The sequence below is a fragment of the Meleagris gallopavo genome, chromosome 12 (assembly GCF_000146605.3).
Source record: "Meleagris gallopavo isolate NT-WF06-2002-E0010 breed Aviagen turkey brand Nicholas breeding stock chromosome 12, Turkey_5.1, whole genome shotgun sequence".
Lineage (NCBI taxonomy): Eukaryota > Metazoa > Chordata > Aves > Galliformes > Phasianidae > Meleagris > Meleagris gallopavo.
In genome coordinates this window covers 4,362,363-4,384,071 of record NC_015022.2, presented here as the reverse complement: position 1 = coordinate 4,384,071, position 21,709 = coordinate 4,362,363, and the positions used below count along the sequence as shown (strand labels likewise).

Here is a 21,709-nt window from a genome sequence, read left to right as displayed (position 1 = left end):
TTTAGATATTAGGAGGAAATTTTTTACTCAGAGGGTAGTGAGGCACTGAACAGACTGCCCAGAGAAGCTGTGGCTGCCTCAACCCTGGAGGTGCTGGTGGGTGGCAGCCTTGCCCACAGCAGGGTTTAACCTTAAGGTCCCTTCCAACCCAAGCCATTCCATGACTCTACAAGTCAGCCAGCAACTCACCTGGCTAAGAGGTAATTTTCCAAAAATTCTTCCAAACTCAGCTGCAATGAGCACTGGAAAATATTCAGCAGTTTTGTTTTGCAGTTTTTGCAGACTTACCTATGAAACTTTGCAGTTCCCTTTGATCATGTCTTTCAGTCACTAGCATGACATTTTTAGCAAGAGTGTTGTAAGGTGCCAAGCTTTTAGATACTATTTCCTTCTCCAAGTCATTAATGGATTAATAATTTGATGCAGTTGTCTAATGATACAATAGATTCCATCGGAAATTTTCACTTTTGAAAGCCACAAAGCTCAAACTATGTTTTTAACTTCCTCTCCTAGACTTACTGGCAAGTTAAAAGCAACACAAAACATTCTCACAGTGGATGTATAAAGAAAACAGCTATTCATGATTGTTTTCTGAAATATGTACAAACAATAGAGCAACAAAGTGTCAGCACTGTAACAGGCACTGGGAGAACATGAAAATGAGGAATAAACCAAAGAAAGCATGCATATAATGGAAGAGAAATTAAATAATCTTTGTTTTCCTTTTTGTGTTAAAAATGGAACACTGTTGTAGAATGCATCAAGATGTATTTGTAGATATAATATGGAAAAGAATGTGTTATGATTTTAGATGCATTCCAAAAGCCTCTATGAACACAGAGGTTGCAGTGAACACAGACATACATTAAATGTACTGATGTCCTCTCCATGACCATTTCAGAGGTGCTGTTGAGCAGCTGTTGCAGCTTGACTTGGTATGAGCTGAAGGTGATAAGAAGAGCTATGTACACTATTCCCTTTGCTGCTAATAAATGTATTATTGGCACAACCGTTCTTCCTTTGTATCAAAAACATTGCTTTAGTGCATCTTGGAATAACATTTTCTTTTCTCAGAGCCAAATCACAGCAATGAGTCAGTCAGTTTTGCTATTTATTACCATTGTCTTTTTACCCTTTTGTTGCTTCCAATTTCTGAGCTCTAGTTACACAGCAATCCATATCAACTGTATGACCTTGTGCTTCATAGTTTGAAATTTCTACCTGCTTCTATTGCTGTATTTTCAAGGTCCTCAAGCCGTTAGAGTTTAACTTTGTGGTCTCTGCAGTATCAGCAAATGCCTTCCAACGTTTGTCAGTTTTGTACCTTTCCTGATGGCTTCTTACATTAATGTACTACACTATGATTAGCCAAAAAATAGTCCCCAGGGAGAACACCCTCCCCACTCTAAAAGTTTCCTTCTCAAAGATCTGTAGCCTCTCGTCTGTCTGGTTCATGACATTCTGACATTTCTCCCTCTAATTCTCATTCATTCTATACTTAATAAATTTATTATCTGGATAATTTTAAGTTAAACAACATACAAGTCTGAAGTCTTATCAGAAGGAGACACCACACTTGCTTATCATACTGTGCTTTTTGTAAGCTTCTATTTTATTATACCCCATTTGTCAGCAATCTCCTTGTATTCAATGTTTTTTTCCTTCTCAATTCATAATGCTGATGAGACTACACCCTGCCACTCCTTTCTTAAGAACAGATTCCATCCCAGGTACTTAATGGACATTTCTGAAAATGCTATTCTATGTGTACCAAGCTACTTCAACTAAAGAATTTTTTAAAAGTTTTGCAACTAGAATATTTCATCAAATCCTTTTAGGGAGAAAGAGTCATTCATTACGTTGTCTAGAAGTTAATTGTTATTGCATAATAGATGGATTCAGATGGACATCTATATTATCTCAAGCTTTGAAATTATAAATCAATTTTTTTGATACAAAATGCACAGCTTACGCCCACCTGGAGTAGGTAACAATTATACACAGATAGAGTTTTGATCTGAACAGTTTACTGTGTCTTATAAGCTGTCTGACTAGTAACTTCTTCAGGTTTTAGATTCCATACTATTATGACTTACTATGAATTTCATTTCAGAGGCACTGGGATCACAGAGTCAGCACTCTAGAACAAAGAAAGATCAGCAAAGCTTAGAAACCAAATTTCAACTCTATACAGACACAACTGGAGAAGCATGTCAGATTTTGTTTAATCAGTTGGAGACTCTTGACAAATGCAGTTTCAATGCCTCTCTTCCTCTCGTGATGATAGTCCATGGCTGGTCGGTATGAACACACATTTTATTTTTAATTCAAACTACATCTGATTTGATATACTTTCCTCCTCGTTACGCTAGTGCCAAAAGCAACTTCAGAAGAAAAATTAGGATCTCAAAGATGGTGGAAATCATAGCTAAAAATAATGAAAAGTGGCAATTCCCCACTGAGATTCTGAAGGAATGCTCGAGAAACAATTTTTCCTATGGGAATTCCATGCCAGGAATTAGTTTCTATCCTGGTTTAAAGCCAGCTGAGTTAGAACAAGCAGCAGAAAGCAGAATTAATGCTATGCCTCTGGAGGACTGAATACTAGGTTTCATTCCTCTGGTATGTTCACTGCCAGGTATTTACAGACTACTTGAAAAGAATTGCATACAAACTGCCCACATCTTTCTCACAGGTACACCTGCAAAGAGAACTTCTCTATAAGCTTTTTCAGTTGAAAAGTCAGTGATTTATCACTGAACTGCTTCCAATTAAATGATTAAAAAAGAGAAAAACATCAAAAAAATTGCTCAATTGCATAGAATTTCTCTGCTAGAGTGAAGTTTTATCAGCTTCTCAGTTGAAAAAGAAACAAAAGATAAGGCAGGATAAGAAGTCATCTAATTTGAACAGATACCTGATTCTCATAGAATCAGTATCACCAAATGAGAGGCAAAATACACCTTCCTTTTGCCTCTGCAAACATACAATCAGAGAAACCTTGAGCAACACCCTTGATACACATAACTCTCTTACAACACAGAACAGCAGAGATGGAATGTTGCCCTAGATTACATTAGCTAAGACTCCCACATTCAAGAATATGCTCAAAATCTATGCTCTTGTAAAAGAGAAATTATGGAGCTGAGGCTGCTGCTATCAATATTCAACATGCACATTAATTTAAAGTGCAGAAGTATTATGCTCTCAGAGAAGTATGAATGGAAACCCAAACCCGAGACTTCCAAATTCTGTCAAATGGTCAGAAGAGATTAGGATGCTCTGTTATTTAGGAAATAAGTACAACTTGCTCATCCTAAATATGGAATATTAAATAGTAATTCTGGTCCGTCAAATTGGAAGCTGTCATAGATGCTAATACAGAAAGTGTGATGCAGTCCTTGAAAAAAGAGCCAGAAAAGAGAGGGAAAAAAGAGATTTCAAAATGGAATGGCTGTAAAAGGCAAAATTCACAGGTCTGTAGCATTCCATCTTTCTTCCCCTTTCCTTTCATATAAATTTACATGGACAGCTGCTCTTGAAAAAAAATCAAACTTTTGAGGCACTTCTGTCCCTCTTTAATCAGTAATCATTTCAGTGATAAGAGATCACATGCCTAAAATATTTATATATATATTCTTGATTTTTTTGCCCACCAAAAATCAAGAATTCTCGGCAAAGAAAAGCTGGCAGCCTCAAAAATCTTAGTTACCTGCAGTAGCCCTCCTGGTTTATATTATGGCTTACATTTCCCTGAGCTTCTCATACAAAATACTTGGTAGACACTGGTTTCTCTTAAGACTACATCTTTAATTTTTTTTGTTTGTTTGTTTTAATCTAAACAGGTGGATGGTATTTTAGAAAGTTGGATTTGGAAAATGGCAGCAGCTCTGAAATCTCAGCGTAAACAACTTAACGTGATCATTGCAGATTGGCTTACATTTGCCCACCAGCACTACCCCATTGCTGTACAGAATACACGCTACATAGGACAGGAGATAGCAGACTTTGTGGAATGGCTGGAAGTAAGATATAAATACTAACTGGTTAATGCTTATCCATTTCAATCAAGTAAATTTCTCTAATATCCTGTAATTTTCTTCCATAAATTTTCACATGATTTCATAAAAATTTTTACCATGTAAGAGAAAAAAAGCAAGTGGTCTTTTTTTATCAGAATACTTCCATGTGTCTTAAAGGTGAGATCATTTCACGCTCATGCAGTTTTTCAATTCCCACTTGTGCAGACAGCTGACATTCTCTGAACTGTTAAACTACTCAACAGTATAATTCAAGTTCAGAACTCAGCCAGTAAAAGAAAGTCAGAGCAAGAGTCCTTTCAAAGAGTACTTTCAAAGCAGGCACATGATCATTCGTAAGTGGCTAGTTCAGCAAAATGGGTCTGTGATCTACCCTTAACTCAGAGTTCAAGCATGACATCATGTCTGTTGGTTTTTTTTGTTTGTTTGTTTTTCCACTGCTTCCCAAAGATTAGTCTAAAATAATTGCTTGGTGATCCAAAGTTTACAGGGAGTTTTAAGAGGACAGATACACATAACCAAGCAGATGGCATGGAGGCAGTGATGAGTGCAGAGCCATGCTAATGTAGTGACTACTGATGAAAACTCCCACTAGGTATGAACGAGTGGCTGTCCCTTATAGCAGTTTTAGCTATACCTGCAGCCACCTGAATGGAAATATTATTGAGGAGTTCGTAAGGGATTGCTTGTCTCTAGAACTGTTTTAGAAAAAACAGAAGGCAAAACACTAGAAAGAAAATTACATATATAAACTATGCACCTTGTGTAACTCTTATTTCAGCTATCTCCAGTAATAATTCATGCTACCTAATTGAAAGTGAAATTTATTTATTTATTTCTGCACCTCACAATGTATTTTTGAATACATTAATTTAAATATGGTGAGACCTATGGTAGAAGGAAAACAAGCAGCAGAGCAGAAAGATTTGCAGCCGATACTACTAAAGGGCTAAACTGCTCTTCAACAGAAATGGCAGGGCTAGAAGTTACTAGACAACAGTCCCAGTTAGGGAGAGCAGGCAGGAAGGAGAGCCAGAGTCACCACTTACAGACATTTGCATCACTTCCAACAAACAGTAACAGAACTCCTACTATTTCAGTCGATGGTTTTCCTGAGCATATCACAAAAGTCCAAGTGCCGAAATAAATGGCATTTTCCTGATGCAAACAAAGGAGGCAAGGAATAACACTCAGCCTGCAAAGAAATTTAGTGCATGATCCAAGTACTTTGTTTCACCTTCAGCATCAACACACAAATTTCTTGAGTTACGACTCACAGTATTCCTTGTTTGTAGTTAAGCATTTTACTCATCTACTGGTTGCATTTTCTGCATCTAAATCAAACTGCTGTTATCTTCCAGGAATCCATTCAGTTTTCCAGGAGCAATGTTCATCTAATTGGGTACAGCCTAGGAGCTCATGTTTCAGGGTTTGCTGGTAGTTACATCAGCGGTACGAACAAGATTGGAAGAATTACAGGTAAAAAGATTATTTTAATGAATGTAACACCCGACTGATTTCTTTTCCTACATTACGCACATGTTTGACACGTCAGTTCAGATTAGAACTAAGAACTCATTTCTATTTTTGTTAATCACAGCAGCATCTGCTGGAATTTTAACTAAATTTGCTGGTCAACGTTTGCATTTAATTTATTGTGTCTTCTCCTTGCCCTAGCTAAATACATTTTATATGTAGTCTCCTTTTCAAAGAGCATCTTCTTCAAAATTAAAATATTCACATGTATGGGCAACTTAATTCACCTGCGTAATATTTTAAAATGCAATGAGACTATGCAGTGCAAAGCCATTTACAACGGTAGGCACTGTAAATACCAACTTGGTTGTGTTTTGAGAGGAGATTTAACAAAATACTAGACTCTATTTTAATAAATGAAAGATAGTAAACAAATCTACTGTGCCCTTAAAGGTAGACTCACTGTTTCATGATACTGTGCTGGAAGGGACCAGAAATACACTAATTTTTATATAAGGAAAAAAAAAAAACAACCAAACCAATCAAACAAAAAAACCCTCACACGCCATACCACCACCAATAAAGTAAAAAATAATATCTAAAGTTTTGATCACACCAATAATTCTGCAGAGGAGGAAGAGATGCTGAGTATCTCCCTGAAACAAATCTATTTTGCTTTATTGGGTCTTATGAACTTATAAAATCTGACATTCTGTTCCTACAAGACTAAGACCAAACCTACACATTGTCTGAAGTCCAAATGTATGCCCTTCTTAGGGTTTGCCATTGCAGATAAAGAATTAGAAATAAGATAAACATCATCTTCAAGCTTCCACCCATCCTTGGCTACACTCAGTGCTCTCACCTCCAGTTCCAGCTGCTGTGTGTTTCAGCTCTCTGTGTGTCACCTCCCTTGAATAGTTCCCAGTTGTAATCTTCGATTCACGACCACATACCTCAGTCCCTTCCTTAATCAACTCTTGTGATGGTGCCTGCATGGCAAGAAGCTTACTTCACATGGCACATCACAATATTGATACCTGTATACCAAATCACATTAACACATCAAAATCTTGATAATGGATAAGCAAAAAGATTAAGGCACATTTACTATATGTGCACTCTTCAGCAAAAATTATTCAGTCTTGTAACAATAAGCTCAAAAGATTCATACTGACACAACCTATTAAAAGGAAAAAGCATGCCTTCAGGGTGACATCCTTATCATCCTACTTGAAGCCTCTGCTATTAGTCTTGTCCAGTTACATATATGCTGCTGCACCAGTCCATACTACCAACTGGAAAACCTGAAATTTTAGAAGCTCATTCTCCAAGCTAAACAGCAGCTTTAAACTATGGAGTAAGTATTTTTCCAGCAATCAGTTTCCAAGAAGGGTATTATACAAAAGCACCCAGTGAATTAAAAACAACATGCATAACTGGAATATTATTTTTCTGAGTACTGCACTAATTTAAATATTATTATACAGAACATCTGATTCTGTGAAGTGAAGCATTAAAAATTACAAGTCTCAAATGTAGGCTAAAAGTCAACTTTGTTGTAGGACTGCTGTTTTCAAAAGGGCCTCTGAAACACCTGACCTCTAGAGTATCAAAGAACAGAATTAAGTAAACATTTCTCAAAAGACAAAGCAGTAGTGAGCTTGGCTTACCTATAACAAACATATCTATCTCAGTCTGTGTCCTTGTGTGTATAGCAGTTACTGTTTATTACATCTCTATTTACCTTTTGGTGTATCCATGTACCCTCTGCAGTACAAGTGTTCTTAGCATTGTTTCTGTCAGTGAAAGACCTTGTAAATTTCCAGTGCTGTATGTTGTTAAATATTTATCAGACATTTTTCTCAAAACAGTATAAGAAAAGCCCATCTATACTATATCACAATTGGATTGTTTGCTTTCGTTGCAGGCCTTGACCCCGCTGGCCCCTTGTTTGAAGGAATGTCACCAACAGACCGGTTATCTCCAGATGATGCAAACTTCGTAGATGCCATTCATACGTTCACTAAACAGCACATGGGTCTCAGTGTTGGCATCAAACAGCCTGTGGCCCATTTCGATTTTTATCCCAATGGAGGCACCTTTCAGCCTGGTTGTCACTTCATGCATGTGTATAACCACATTGCACAATATGGGATCACTGGTAAGATCAAATGGACAGCAAGGGCAGCAGCGTGGCAGCTGGATTTATGCTATCTCTGGGAAACCACATAGATCTATGGTGCTAAAACATCGTCAGATGGGGAGCACTATCTCCCACTATAAACAAAAAAGTTTATTTTCTAGAAATTGATTATAGATTTTTACATATAGTGAGCTCAAATCATTCTCACTGACTAATAAGAAATGTAGCTGCCCAGCACTTCTGAAAACAAGGCCATGACTACACTGCTGTCGTGAACTTTTGAATAACTTTCAAAGGTATTTATTTTGGTGGTAGAAGAAACAAGAAAAAATATTTTAATTAAGCTAGATTCATCTAATGTGCAATTAGTTATTTCAAATCAAACAAAACACAAAGCTGTTCTACTCACCTTAATTCAGCTTTCTCGAAGTCACCATCCTTCAGCTGCACAGAGGGTAATGCTCTCTCTGGGACTTCATTTTCAATGTTCCAAGCTGGTTTTATACATATAGAAGCCCATTTCCAAAGTACCTAAACACAAACGTACAGAGATAATGCAACATACTAATAGAAGATAAAGGTACTGATGCATGGTGTCAGCCAGAACTATTAACTGAAAAAAAATAAGAGTGCTGTTCACTTGGCATTTCTCAGCAGTAGATCTTACTTCTTAGCAGATAATTCATGACACAACACAGAAATCTTATCAGTGAAGTCATGTAAAAACAGTCCACTGCGGTATATTCAAATTACACACAAAAAAACCACAACTTCCATAATTTGATTTGAAATCTTAAAAAGTATAATTTCCTTTTAGAAAAGGAGAGAAAAGGCACTCATCTTAAAGCACATCTATGTAGTTAGTAAATATTATGTATTTCATACATTTTTGGTGCCTTTTTCCCCCAGCTGTAGCTGAAGGCAAAATTCAACATTAGAGACTGTTAACTCTGATGGGAACAAAATATGACATTATGTAAACATCCAAAAGTCAACAGTGTTCAGCCACTCAGAATAAGACAGCAATCATGAGTACAGCATGATCTGAAAGGCTGCATGTAGCCTCACACTGCATTTCATAATTAACTTATCAGTCAGGACAATGTAATCAAGGTTCATACTTACTGTCTTGGGCAGGCAGGCTTAACAAATTTAAACAGCAAACTATTCAGTTTTATCAGCATGTGGGTTCAGCCAAACTATTTTGGACGATACCAAAAGTACTGTTGCTGCATGTATGATTTCTGAGACAAATATTATGACATTTCAGTAGTAAGAGGGGTGGGAGAAACACAGTAACATATACAGTTGGCTACTCTGTAACTGGAACAGTAAAAAGGAACAACAAAAGTACTGTTTGTGTATTTTCAGGTATCACACAAACTGTGAAATGTGCCCACGAGAGGTCAGTTCACTTGTTCATTGACTCCCTGCTTCATGAGGACAAGCAAAGCACAGCGTACTGGTGCAATGACATCAACACTTTTGACAAAGGATTGTGCCTCAGCTGTAGGAAGAACCGGTGCAATACCCTGGGCTACAACATACGGGAGGAAAGGCTCCCAAAAAGTAGAAAACTCTTTTTGAAAACAAGAGCACGCATGCCTTTCAAAGGTTTGTGGGAATATTTGTTATAGTCTCCATGTTATGAAGTGTGCTGAAAGTCTAGGCTTTGTGATCCTGATTATTCATTTATAAGAAAAATCTGCAGGATAATCGATTTGCAGACAGTGAGGAATCCTGCCAGGCTGTGTTGATGACCTCACATCAAATCTGTGCCTCAGAGCTCCTAGGTCATCAGGCATTTCCTACAGCTGTCCTGTGCAGGTGCCACAGCATCTGCAGCACACAGCCAAGCCGAAGCAGCAGCTCAACTGCTCTGGGAGGCCTGTAAAGCCTCACGTTCCAAATTTGCCCACATTTTTTCTGTAGTTTGTCTACAGAAAAATTATTACTACACACAAATTATTACTTTTCAGCCAGTGGACAACAGAACAGCGTGGACTTTTACAGGCCAGAATGTGGCACTAAAAAAAAGAGACTGTTACTCTAGGGTTTATCACCCTTAAATTATTTTATCAAGAGAATAAAATAATTACCCAAATTCAGAGAGACAGAGGAATCACCACAGAAGAAAGCACAGTCAGTTTCCCGCCTTTCCCAGCACAGGCCCAGGGCACAGGAATCCCCTTCAGTACCTGCTTGTATCACACAGTTCAACTTCACACACAGTGCCTGGTACTCAATTGCAACACCAGAGAATAAAAACCATAAAAATACAATTCACGTACTTTTAAAATACTTTTAGAATTGTTCCTCTTGGTAGTAACTTAGGATTCTTCAGGTCTGGAACGAAACCTAGGGGAACACTGTTGCACAGGCTTTTCTCTTCTTACTCTGGTGGACCAAACGCTGAGCTCTGCTCTCTGGTGACATGGAGCTCTGTTGGGGCAGCCAGGCTGGGAAGTAAGGAAAGGTTCTTCACCAGAGGGTGGTGGGCATGGAACAGACTGTCCTGGGCACAGCCCCAAGCTGCCAGAGTAAGCGTTTGGACACTCACTGCAGGGTCTCACTTGGAGATCCTATGATTCCTCCCACTAACGCAGCTGTGAAGTACACCACAATGACTGGAGATAAATGTGCTCGGCCCTGTCTGACGCTCAGAGCAGTTGAACCCACTGGGGGTCTCATACTTGTTAAAAATGTCGCAGGAAGCTGCTTGGAGCAGATTTACATATTTTTAAAGGCTGTGCAGTTGCCAATTTTGCTGTATAACAGTCAGGTCACCATCAGAATGGGGAACATACACTGCTCTGATGATGCCATGTCTGCCACATGCACACACTGGGCACAGAAATAACACCCCTGTGCTGTTTCCTTTCCAGGATATGGAAATAGTTCATCACAAGCTGTAACTGTATCCCACAGGTGTTGATTTTTATTTTAAACACATTGCATTTTTATGCTTGAACATGGTCTTCCTTTAGAAAAAAAAAGTTGTGGGAAAAAAACAAAAACCAATGCTCAGACAATAATTTTCCTTCATAACAGTTCCAAAACAAGGTGGCACCAGTGGAAGGATGCATATGAAGTGATCTTTGTAATGTTCTTAAAAAAAAAAAAAAAAAATGTTTGAAGATCACAAGAGAAGCCCAAAGAGAGAAAACCTGAGGAACTCAGCATTACGCTTCACATTTCATGAAATCAGACACTTTTCAAGTTATATTCTGGAGTGTACAGATAAAAAAGTGTTGTAGTAGTAGGTTAGTTTTTTTTTTTTTCTCTTGTAGTTCTCTACATGCCAAACAGCTTTAATCAGTAAACTGACAATTCCTTAGTCATTCTTTCTCAGAAGCATGCCATTATCTTCAGTTCAAAGACTTTCCTAAACACAATTCTTGGAGAAATCACCAAACCTCAAAGCACTAATGACATCTTTCTTACAGTAATGTGATTGAACAAAGTCATATTGTTAACAGATGCATATTAAGCACAACGTTTTATTATGCAGCCAAGGGAAGTCTTTTGTTCTGCAAGGAAATTTTCCAGAGAAAAAGCCTGACAACATCTTATAAGGTCTTCAGTCTTTATTGTACACCTCTAAACATGTCCAGTCAGAAGGATTCCTCTGCTGGTTGGACAGAGCTTGCCAGATATTCCAACGATTAAATTTCAGAAGAGCAAAAACATTTCCCATGGGAGAGTGTTTTACTCTATAAAGTGAACTCTGCCCAGGTTACCCTCCTCCCCTCCCCTCCTCAATGCTTTTAAAAAGAGCAGTAGGGCCCCCAAGCTTTAATACAACACATCAATGATAAATATATATATGCTTTAATTGTACAAATTCATTTTAAAATAAAATTGAAGTATCAATCAAATTCCTGCTTTGAAAGACAGACTTATGTCTGAGAAATCTATTGCTTCTTTGACCATTAATTTCATCACTTTGTAAATTCTCCCTTTCTACAGTCTATCACTACCAGTTCAAGATCCACTTCATAAATGAAATCCAAGGCAAGAAGATAGACCCAAGTTTTACCATGTCTCTGACAGGCACTAAGGAGGATGCTAAAAACTTGCCCATCACAATGTGAGTATTGACATTACATGTCATTGGACAAGTAAGAAAAAAAAGGTTAGTTTACTGTGTTACATGGATAATCAAGCTGTGAATTACTTGGTTTAACTACAAGTAATTGGAGACGAACCAGCAGTTGTCCTCTCTTCACCAACGCTCCCTAAAAATTATGAATTTTTACATTATTCATACAATTCTTCTATGAAGGATCTCTTAAGCAAAACAAATAATCTTGGAAGTTTCGGGATTTGGTATCCTGTCCACTTTGGTCCATCCCAAGCTAGCACAGGACAGTCATCAATTAAAACTAAATGAAGCAACTGCAATTAGGGTAAATAAATTTGGCTATTTCTCACGATGGATACGCTATCGGCATTATCAAAAGTAAAGGCAGTCTTTGCTCTAGGAGACAGAAGGCATAACACAGTATTATGGGATACCTCTTTTGCATTCAGAAACTACTGATGCTTCGCTAGCTGTGCAAGCTTCTCCTAAGTTCTGCCATTTTTTCCAAGCAAGTTGTTATATTTCACAACTTTGCTCAACTAGAGGAAGAGTATGCCAGAGGCAGTAATGTTTTCTCTGGAGGGAGGAACAGTTCTTTCTTTGATTTCAAAAAAATAGTTTATTTTTTAAATAAACTTCAATCCATTATAATTGAGATAGCATTATTCTATTTTTGATTTCTGCAGAGTTGAAGGAATTAATGGGAATAAAACCTACTCTTTTCTCATCACACTGGACACTGATATTGGTGAGCTACTAATGATCAAGTTTAAATGGGAAGGAACTGCAGTTTGGAAAAATATCTGGGACAAGTTTCAAACCATAATGCCATGGACAAAAGGCACTCGTCGACCAGGGCTCATAGTGAAGACAATACGAGTGAAAGCAGGGGAAACACAGCAAAAGTAAGTGTAATGAAAAGAACGTTTCTGTAATAAGACAGACACTTAGCAAACAGGTGCTCCTAGCTCTACTACAATGATCTGAGTCTCTGTGTTCAAACCAGCCGAGTTTATCCATGTCCAGCCTCTATCATGTTATTATTTTTTAATTTTAGTCTCAGATCACAATGCATGATTTTGAAGTGATCTGTGAGAAGAATTTTTGTTCTCAGGTCAAAAATGAATTGTGGGAAATATTCTGGCTCACTAATAACACTAACCTGAATTTAAGGCACCACTGCCTGGGGTAATAGTGTAATTGATATTTGGGAATAAAGGACAGAGAAGGAGGTAGCAAACAGATCCAAGGAAGAATTTAAACAAGCAATGCATTTTTTTCTACACAATAGTAATAAATGATAGCAATTTCTTATTTTCAGAATGTAATTATCTCACTCTATATAGACCATATGAAATTTCAAAGAAACAAATATAAAACAAAATAAATACTGATTCAAACATGAAGGCCTTGAAAATTCAAAATCCTACTTGGAAAAATAAGACAAATCTCAATGCTTTGCCTTTCAATAGACTCTTGTTTTTTTTGCAACTGGATCCACAGATCTGAGCGGTAGTGGTATCTAAACACAGCAAATGCTATTAATACTTTTGAAATTGCTTATTCAGACAAATTTCAGCCAGAACAAATAACAAAACTTGTAATTATTCCTTGAGAATATTGAGAAATTTTAACTGAACATTCTAATTAACAAGAAAATCAGGTCTTACCTTGCAACTGTGGCTCAGCCTCAGGTGTTTTTCCTTGTTATGGTCTCTTTCTTACCAGCACACCAGTTACAACCATGTGCAGACTTCCTGTGGAACAGTATTTATTGGCAGAGCTGCAGCTCCTTGATGCTAACAAAAAATCCCCACAAATTGGGCAATTTAAAATTTATATTTTTTTTCCACTTTCTGAAAATGTGTTTTGTAGGTACTTCTTCCTAACCCAGCACTTTGCACGCGCTCCTGCCAAAAATATATATAAAACTTGATTTTGTAACATCTCCTGCTGTTCAGTACTGACCTAACTGCCAAAACAAATTTAACTGTGTAGTACAAGGCAAATTGGAGAGCTAGTTTAAAAAAAAAAAAAAGATTTTGTACCTTGAGAAAAAAAGTTCCTCTCCAATAGTCCTGTATCATTAACATAGAACAAGCCAATTGCTACTGATATACTATTTAGGATAAACTAGAAAAAGGGTAAATGGTGTGGGGAGTTCAGGTGGTATTTTCAAGTATCTAACAATATTTAGAAGCTTTTTTGCTGTAAGAAGAAGCAGAAGTTTCTGTTAGTATTTTAAAGAATAATATGCTCTGTTTTCTTTCTGTGCAATCTGGGATGTCACAGGAAGGTAAGTACAGGAAATATAAAGACAATGAATTTAGAGAGCCATTTCTTATACAGATGGCATCCCTTAAAAGTATTATTCTGGTTACACGCTTTGTTTTCTTCCTAGAATGACATTTTGCTCTCAAAGTATTGACAACATCCACCTTTATGCAGCCCAAGAGAAAACATTTGTGAGATGTGAAGATCGATTCCGGCAACAAGAAAGAAAGTGAGCAAGAAGAAAAACCAACTAATAAGCAAAATATATAAAAAATAGCACACATCTAGTAAGATGTTTTAAAAATACATAGCTATACTAAGCACAAATTTAAAAATTCTGATAGTTTCAGAAGTGATGAAAGAATACAAAAAAAAATGTAAATTCTATGATGTAATGGTAAACTGAAAGGCACTTTGCTGATATGCAAGCCTACTCTCAGTGATCAATGAGCAACTTTATTGACAGCAACTGTTAGTTTTAAATTAGTTGAAGTCTGAAATAATGCTTGCTGGAAATCAAAATGTTACTATTTGAAATAATCACTGATACATATGTTTGCAAGAAGGAGTTTCATTTCCAATTAAATACTTTGAAACATCAATAGCGACTATCCATCACATATTTCCTAAATTACTTCATAGTGAAAATGGAGTTCAACAGTAAACATACCCTGAGATAGGTAACACTGTCAACAGAAAGTCTGAATTTCTGACTTGATGACTTTAAAACTAGAAAACATCTCAATGTATAGAATGCTTGAGCTATTCCTTATAACTATATGGCAAGGGAAATAACTACATCATCCAAAAAAGCTATGTCTTATTGGAAAATGCTTTGCCACTTGTTTTAGTGTACTAATTTAAATTAATAGTGATTTAATAATGCTTAACGTACTACTCACAACTGTGGCACAAAGAAGTTCTGTTAACTTTCACGTGAAAATCATATTTACTTGTTCGTGTAACACTTGAAATTTTTACATTTTAAATTGCTGTATAGCAAATATTACTATCATTTTAAACTGCATTAATAACTGAAAATGGTAAAACTTTTGCCCTCAGTGCATATAAATAAATTTAAAGAATTCAAACATACAAAATTCTATTGTTTTCTATATTGGGATACATTACATTGGGATAAATAAACACTGTCATCTCAGATCAGTCGTGTTTTATTCTTACAGGAAAGCATAAGTAAAATAAGTAGAAGTAAGTAGAAAATATTTCATTTGTCACTGAATAACTGTAAGTACAATAATCATTAAAAATTATGTTTCTATAACTATTCTGAATGTATTTGTTTTAAATGTTCTCTAAATTTGAAAACAGTCACAAGAGCTGATATCATACCAAGATAGGAGGAAAGAAAATTTGGAATCAAAATAATTAGGTGTTACCAGAATTAAAGTGAGAATGATTTAAAAAGCTTAAGGAATGAGCAGAGCAGAACCAGCAATCCTGCAGGCAGTGAACAATCACCAAACAGTGAATGCAGTCAACTTTGCTGATCATGCGGAATAGTAACTCCTAGCTTTTAAAAGCTGTTTTTGGTAGCTAACATCCACGTAAGTAAACAGGTATAATCAATACAGAAAAAGGAAGGCTGAAATAAAGACCTCATAAAAACCACTTAGGCTGGTGAGACAGCTTCACAGCTTCTGATGAGAGTTCTATGATGTAAAACACACATATTCTCACAGCCTTTTAAGTCATGGCTTTCCTGTAGCAACACACCCGAACACACTTGACACATTTTAGACAGTAAAATTAGCTCTTAATAGCACTACTATTTACGTGCTAAGAAGGTTGATACCGGGATCTTATATGTAGAAAGAAGTTTAAAAGCATTAGTCCAGGAAAAGCGGGTGCAAAAGTCAAAGATGTCTACAGTGTGCTGAAGCCCAAAGAACAGCGATACTGCAGCTTGGGGACTTCTCAGTTCTCTGGGGAAAAAACATCTTTCAGTTCAGATGTAAACAAGGAGGTATCTCCTCAGGTAACACACCTTGAAAACTCTTCTTCAGTTGAACAGAAAAATTAAGAGAACATTCAGTATTTAAGCTCTTGAAGATACAAATAGATTTATTCTGATATCATTTGTCACAAATTAGATGTTCTGTGCCAAGTAAATCCTTTGTTTCTGATAGCTGTTAGATTAATTTCTGTTTTAAAAATAAAGCCTATGTGGCAGCATACACCAACTGCCTGGCAATGCCAGAAGAAAATACCGAGGTCATACCTATGATTCCAAGTAGCTACAGCAGTGCCTCACATTGTGCTCAAACCGTTGCTAGATCACTCCAGATAACTGAACCAAGACCCTGAAAGCCTCACAAGTCTGCTCCTGTCAGAGGAAGCACAGTTTAGAGTAACATAAGGACTGCTGAGCCTTTAATCACCTGTGTTATAATGAGCCACCAATGTAAAATCTGAGGTAAAGCCTGTGCTTTGTTCTCTCCTGCCTTCCCCAAAAGCAATATTGGAACATTAATTGGAACATTAATCAAAAGCCAAACTACATTGCTGATTTCTGATCTGGTTTAGATAAAACGAAATTTCATGGTATAAGGGATGTGATGGCCTTCTCTCATTCCTACCATTCTGACTACCCATGTTTCTACAGCCAACAGTGATGCTCCATGAACAAAACATTAAGAAATATGCTCAAGTGAATAGCTATAACAAGGAATGATTAGGTCAAACATTAGTTAAAAAACAGCTATTTGTGTACTCATTGTTTTCCCCTAAACACATTTAAAAATACATGCAATGTGTTTTATATGCTTAGGCATTATTCTACCACTTCGGCGTGAATTCCCAGAAGTGTAAACACAAAAACTGCCAGATCTATTAGGTAACCATGATGCTGGTATGCAGAAGGGATCTACTCCAACTGATTACGTTATTATTATCTTTTGCTCTAGCAGTGCTACTTATCTATAAAGGGAAACACTCAAAAATATCACAGGGAAAGCAAGTACTGTGAGAAAGGAACTCTGAATGTGCTTTTATTACATCAAAGCATGTCCCGCTCAGTTAGGGAAACAGATGCCTAAGCAGACATTCTCAACAAACATCCCTGAGAGGAAAGACTAGCTGGAGAAGCTGGCATTTAAAAGCAATCTTATCACTTAAATCAACTTTAAAATGTAAAAGAAAACAGAGACACTGCTTGGAAGCTTGAAAACACCTTGCAAAAAGCAGATTTGATCCCTCTCAAAGTCTAATCCATTAATTGTGCACTCAGATTATTCCATGTTAATTGGGGTATTCCCCTTCAAAAATAAATTTATTTTACAATCATTTGCTAGCTATAATTCCAGGCTTGAATAACCCAAGAGTAACTAGTTACTATTTCAAAGGTGAAAAAGAGATAACTTTAAATCACTTGCATGATTGCAGCAATGAAAACAGACATTTTTAGAGATTTTCCTTAAAAAACACAATATTGACTCTTGCATTTAACCATGAGATGTGAATAGAGATGCACCTGGAGAGTATACAGACAGTGCAATCGCTTCTGAGTGCAACTGCCCATTTACAGCAAAAGCAAAAAAAGTCTGCATATTCCTTTTTGCCTTCAGGGTTTAAAAAGTAAATGGATCTTCAAAAGCTGATTTCATCAAGTCTATTTATTAATGCATTTCAAGTTTCAAAAAACCTTACATATCTTTGCACAATACTTCATTTTTATTTTTATTTTTTTGCAATTTTAGTAAAAACTTCCAAAGTGAACAAAAAAAGATACTGTATAAAACACAGTGGACATGAAATTGACAGTAGTATTCCATTGCCTTGAACTTTCTTTTTGATTTACCACATCTTGACTTGCAGTGGAGAGTTCAGTGCACATTTCTCTTTTCAGAAAACATTTAACTTAGACTCAAAATAAAATAGGGCAGCGTTTGTCTGCCGAAATCCTACCACAGGATAACATTACAGGCAAAAAATTTACATGTTCCAAAGTCTACCACACTCAAGAAGTTACTAAGAACTCTTGCTGAAGAAAAGTCACCATTTTAGAAATGCAAACCCACTTCCAATCTTTGCACAGTCTTAAAACAAATGTATTTAAAATGATTTAAAAGCAACTACATACACTTCTATCTAGTTAAGATCATTTAGAATTATTTATATAGTCTATTGGACCAGGGTTTCATGTACAAAATTTGTCTCTAAACCATGTACAAAAAGCTGTATTTTGAAAAAATCACCACATACTGTACAAGTTTACAAGGAAGAGATCCCATTATATTCAGTAATATTTTTGGCCTTGCTGGCTTGCGTCACATTATGAGAATGATTGTGTAAACCTTATACTCTTAAGAAACGAAAAAAAAAAAAAGAAAAAACAAAACAAACAAAGGAAGCCTGTCCATCCTTAGTAAATTTTCTCCTAAGCAAAGCCAGGAAAATCATAGCCATTTACGCCTCTAATTAGCTCGGTGCTTTTGGAAAACAAGCAATAAATATCAAAAGCTTAAACAGCTTGTAATGCCCCCCTTTCATCTCCTGCATAGCAGTAAGCACCTTAAGAAATCTTTTGTTTTCACTTTTAAAAATGCCAATTATTTACATTCGTAATAAAAACTTTGGAATGGGACATTGTGCTGTTGAACTTCACTACTGTTAGAAAATGTCTGGGAAAGTTGGTAGTCCTAACTACAGTTTTAACTCTGCCACAATAAGCTGGGCAAATCACTACTTTAGTGGTTATCAACCAACAGCATCTTGCTGAAAAGTTACTCAAATATCTGATAAATTAAAAAAGAAAACAAACCACTGCTTCTATTTCTTTCCTCATCCCTCAGAATCACGAACTCATCACAATGAAGGAATATTGAACATCCCAAATAAACTGGTTGCAATTTTTAAAACAAGTTGAAAAACAGGCAGAACTTTCTACTAAAGCATGAAAAATTTTCATCTAACTATTCGTTATTTAACTGAATAATCAGACAAATTAAAAACATTTATGCTGAGCTACAAGACATCAGACGTTATATAAAAAATTTGAAACATTCTGGTATTTGCAAAGTTTGCACAACACCTGCTGTATCTCTAAAGATCATTCAATCTTGTATGCTATGTCTTAGCAGCTGTTTGATAAAAGATAAAATGAGTGCTTGAAACAACTTTGATCATGATAAAAAGTTTGATTCAAAATTGCTGTGTAAAGCATCACAGGATCCTTGACCATTACACACCATCATCCTCTGTTATCCTGAGTATGTCAATTAAACAGTAATTTCTTCATTAATAGCGGAAAAGTTTTATAATACAAAGAAACATCCATATTGCAATTCTCTTGTTTACAATTGCACACAAGTACGGGTGTACGTTAGAAATACATGTCTGCATATAACAAGGTATATACATTGGCAAGTCATGTCTCCAATGCTGAGGTGGTCTAGCTTCCTAGCCTTGTCTGGCAGTTGAAAAATATATATTTTTTCAATTCTTGAATAAAAGTTTTACTACAGCCATATTTGCCTGCAAGTGAAGAAAATGCAGCAATGAAGAGCACAGGAGGGAGAAAGAATCATGATGCTCTAGGATTTTGTGCCACTAAATTAAAAGTATGCAAGAAAAATGTTTTTCTTCTTTTTAAGCTGGAAGATTCACTCATCAAAAAATTCACCATTCCCACTTGTTTTGAGGGCAAATCATGCTTTTTTTTTTTTTTCTTCAATTGTTGAAAGTTAGACTGGGGACAATGATTTATTAGGTTTTTCTTTGGAGTGAGTTTTCCCATTGTAGGCACTAGGAAGAACCAAGGCAAAAAGCTGCAGTCAATGTCTCATATGTCCCATCTGATAGCTCTCTCGGGGCCTTTGTCGCTGTGGCGGCTGAGCAGTTTGTGGCGGTCTCCTCCTTTTTAAAGTGCCTGTTTCAAAGAAAGGCACATTATTAAAACAAGTGCAAAAGAAAAGACTTCCAGAAAAGTTGCCCAGCCAATAAAAGATAAATATAACGACTTTTTTGAAAAACTTCAGACTTAGAACTGCGGCGTTTTAAATACATAATTAAACACATACAGTACTTATAGAGTACTTTTTCTAATCTCAGCAGTAGTCCTTAAACAGTCCAATTCTTATGATACGTAGTATGGAATACAAAATGAAAGGAAGTCTGAGACAGAAAGCTTTTTCAAAGTCTTTCTTTTGATATGCATATTATTTTATAGGGAAATAAGGAAAGACTTCTATTTTTATCAATTGTTCCCATGGCATGAATTCCATTTCAAGTTTTGTAGCACCAGGCAATAGATTATAGACTGGGACACCAGAAATTCTCCCTTCAGAAAAAAAATAGAGGATAAAATATTTATCTGCTTACCTGGAAGTGGTTTATGAGGAGGCAACTTTGGATTACTGCTTGGAGTATGAACACTGCATATCTTAATGAAACCAGCCATTAACATGATCAGGGCAATTCCCATAAGCAATACTGCCCACCAATGAGCCTAAAAACATTAAAAAAAAAGTTTGGCTTTTTTTTTTAATTCTCTGCATTCAAGGGAGGCATGCATAGACTTGAATACACACTGTGTATGGCTTTCTATTGCATTTTAAAAGTCATCCAAAAACTAACTGGAAACATCACTTAAACTCTAATGTTTGAAAGGAAAACTGATTCAAAGTACTTACACACACACACACACACACACACACACAAAAAACTTCTGAAGATTCATAATATCATCAGAAGAGTATTTGAAACACTTGCACTACAATACAGTTACATAAGCCTAGAACTCAAAAACTTACACAAAATTGACTGTACAATTTTATAATACGTTTCTTTGTAGCTTCCCCCACCAGTCTATTACTACTGAAGCATGAGCTAATGTAATAGAAGTAAGAATTACTGGAGGTCAATATACTCACTTCCTTAAAAGAAAGCAAAACATTCAAATATTAAGAGTTAAAACATGAAAACACAACAAGTTGAAATAATAACATTAACATGAAAATGTAATGGTATGAATCATAGAATCACCAAGGTTGGAAAAGACCTAAAAGATCATCCAGTCCAGCCGTTCACCTATTACCAATAGCTCCCACTAAACCATGTCCCTCAACACAACATCCAGTCAATTGAAGTGTCAACACGAGCTACTTTCTAATTCCCTTCCTTGCATTGACTCTGTCTGTCAAGACATTTGCTGCAGTCAAGGTGCTTATAGAAATATTAGGGAAAACAATGACTGATGATACTTCAAAGAGTGCTGAAGTACTGAATGTGCTACTTACCAGCTGCAAACACTGATTAACAACAATATTAGAACAGTAAAATAAAAATACTTACCACAATCCATTCTGCAATATTTTCATATAGCTCAGGATTAAAAATTGCTTTCTTTAACCGAGCTAGAGGGCCATCAGCATCTACTAGCCGACATCTCATAAACACATCACAGTAGCCTCTGAAATCATTACAAGGAGATCCTGGTTGCAACGTAATAGTTTTACGAGCAAAGTGTTTCTCCCACCGGCTGGAACCCGTACTTGCACAAGTATCCGGGTCCACTGAAAAGTGAATACAAATCAGATCAATTCTAATTGTTATCGTATTAAAACATATGTGCATGAATATGGTAGCACTTCATTGTTTAAGACATCTATTTTTAATAAATTTCAAGTTAATATTATCTGCAAAATAACAAAATGCATTGTGTATTTTCTA

At 36.3% G+C, this 21,709-nt stretch overlaps 2 protein-coding genes across 2 annotated transcripts; one reads left to right on the top strand and one right to left on the bottom strand.

The window, feature by feature from the left end:
• Positions 1 to 2,097: 2,097 nt before the first annotated feature.
• On the top strand, positions 2,098 to 14,324 carry LIPC (lipase C, hepatic type). The gene is made up of 8 exons (XM_003209418.3): positions 2,098 to 2,301; positions 3,846 to 4,025; positions 5,402 to 5,519; positions 7,447 to 7,680; positions 9,034 to 9,276; positions 11,632 to 11,752; positions 12,433 to 12,651; positions 14,148 to 14,324. The coding sequence occupies exons 1-8, from the start codon at positions 2,098 to 2,100 to the stop codon at positions 14,251 to 14,253; spliced, it is 1,425 nt and encodes a 474-aa protein (XP_003209466.1). The 3' UTR covers positions 14,254 to 14,324.
• A 2,947-nt stretch (positions 14,325 to 17,271) lies between these two features.
• Positions 17,272 to 21,628, bottom strand: LOC104912776 (disintegrin and metalloproteinase domain-containing protein 10-like). Its single transcript, XM_010717274.3, has 3 exons — positions 21,332 to 21,628; positions 20,360 to 20,486; positions 17,272 to 19,907 (listed from the first exon to the last, which is right to left on the bottom strand). Exons 1-3 carry the CDS (start codon positions 21,611 to 21,613, stop codon positions 19,813 to 19,815), a joined length of 504 nt encoding a protein of 167 aa, XP_010715576.1. The 5' UTR covers positions 21,614 to 21,628; the 3' UTR covers positions 17,272 to 19,812.
• Between the last annotated feature and the right edge of the window lie 81 nt (positions 21,629 to 21,709).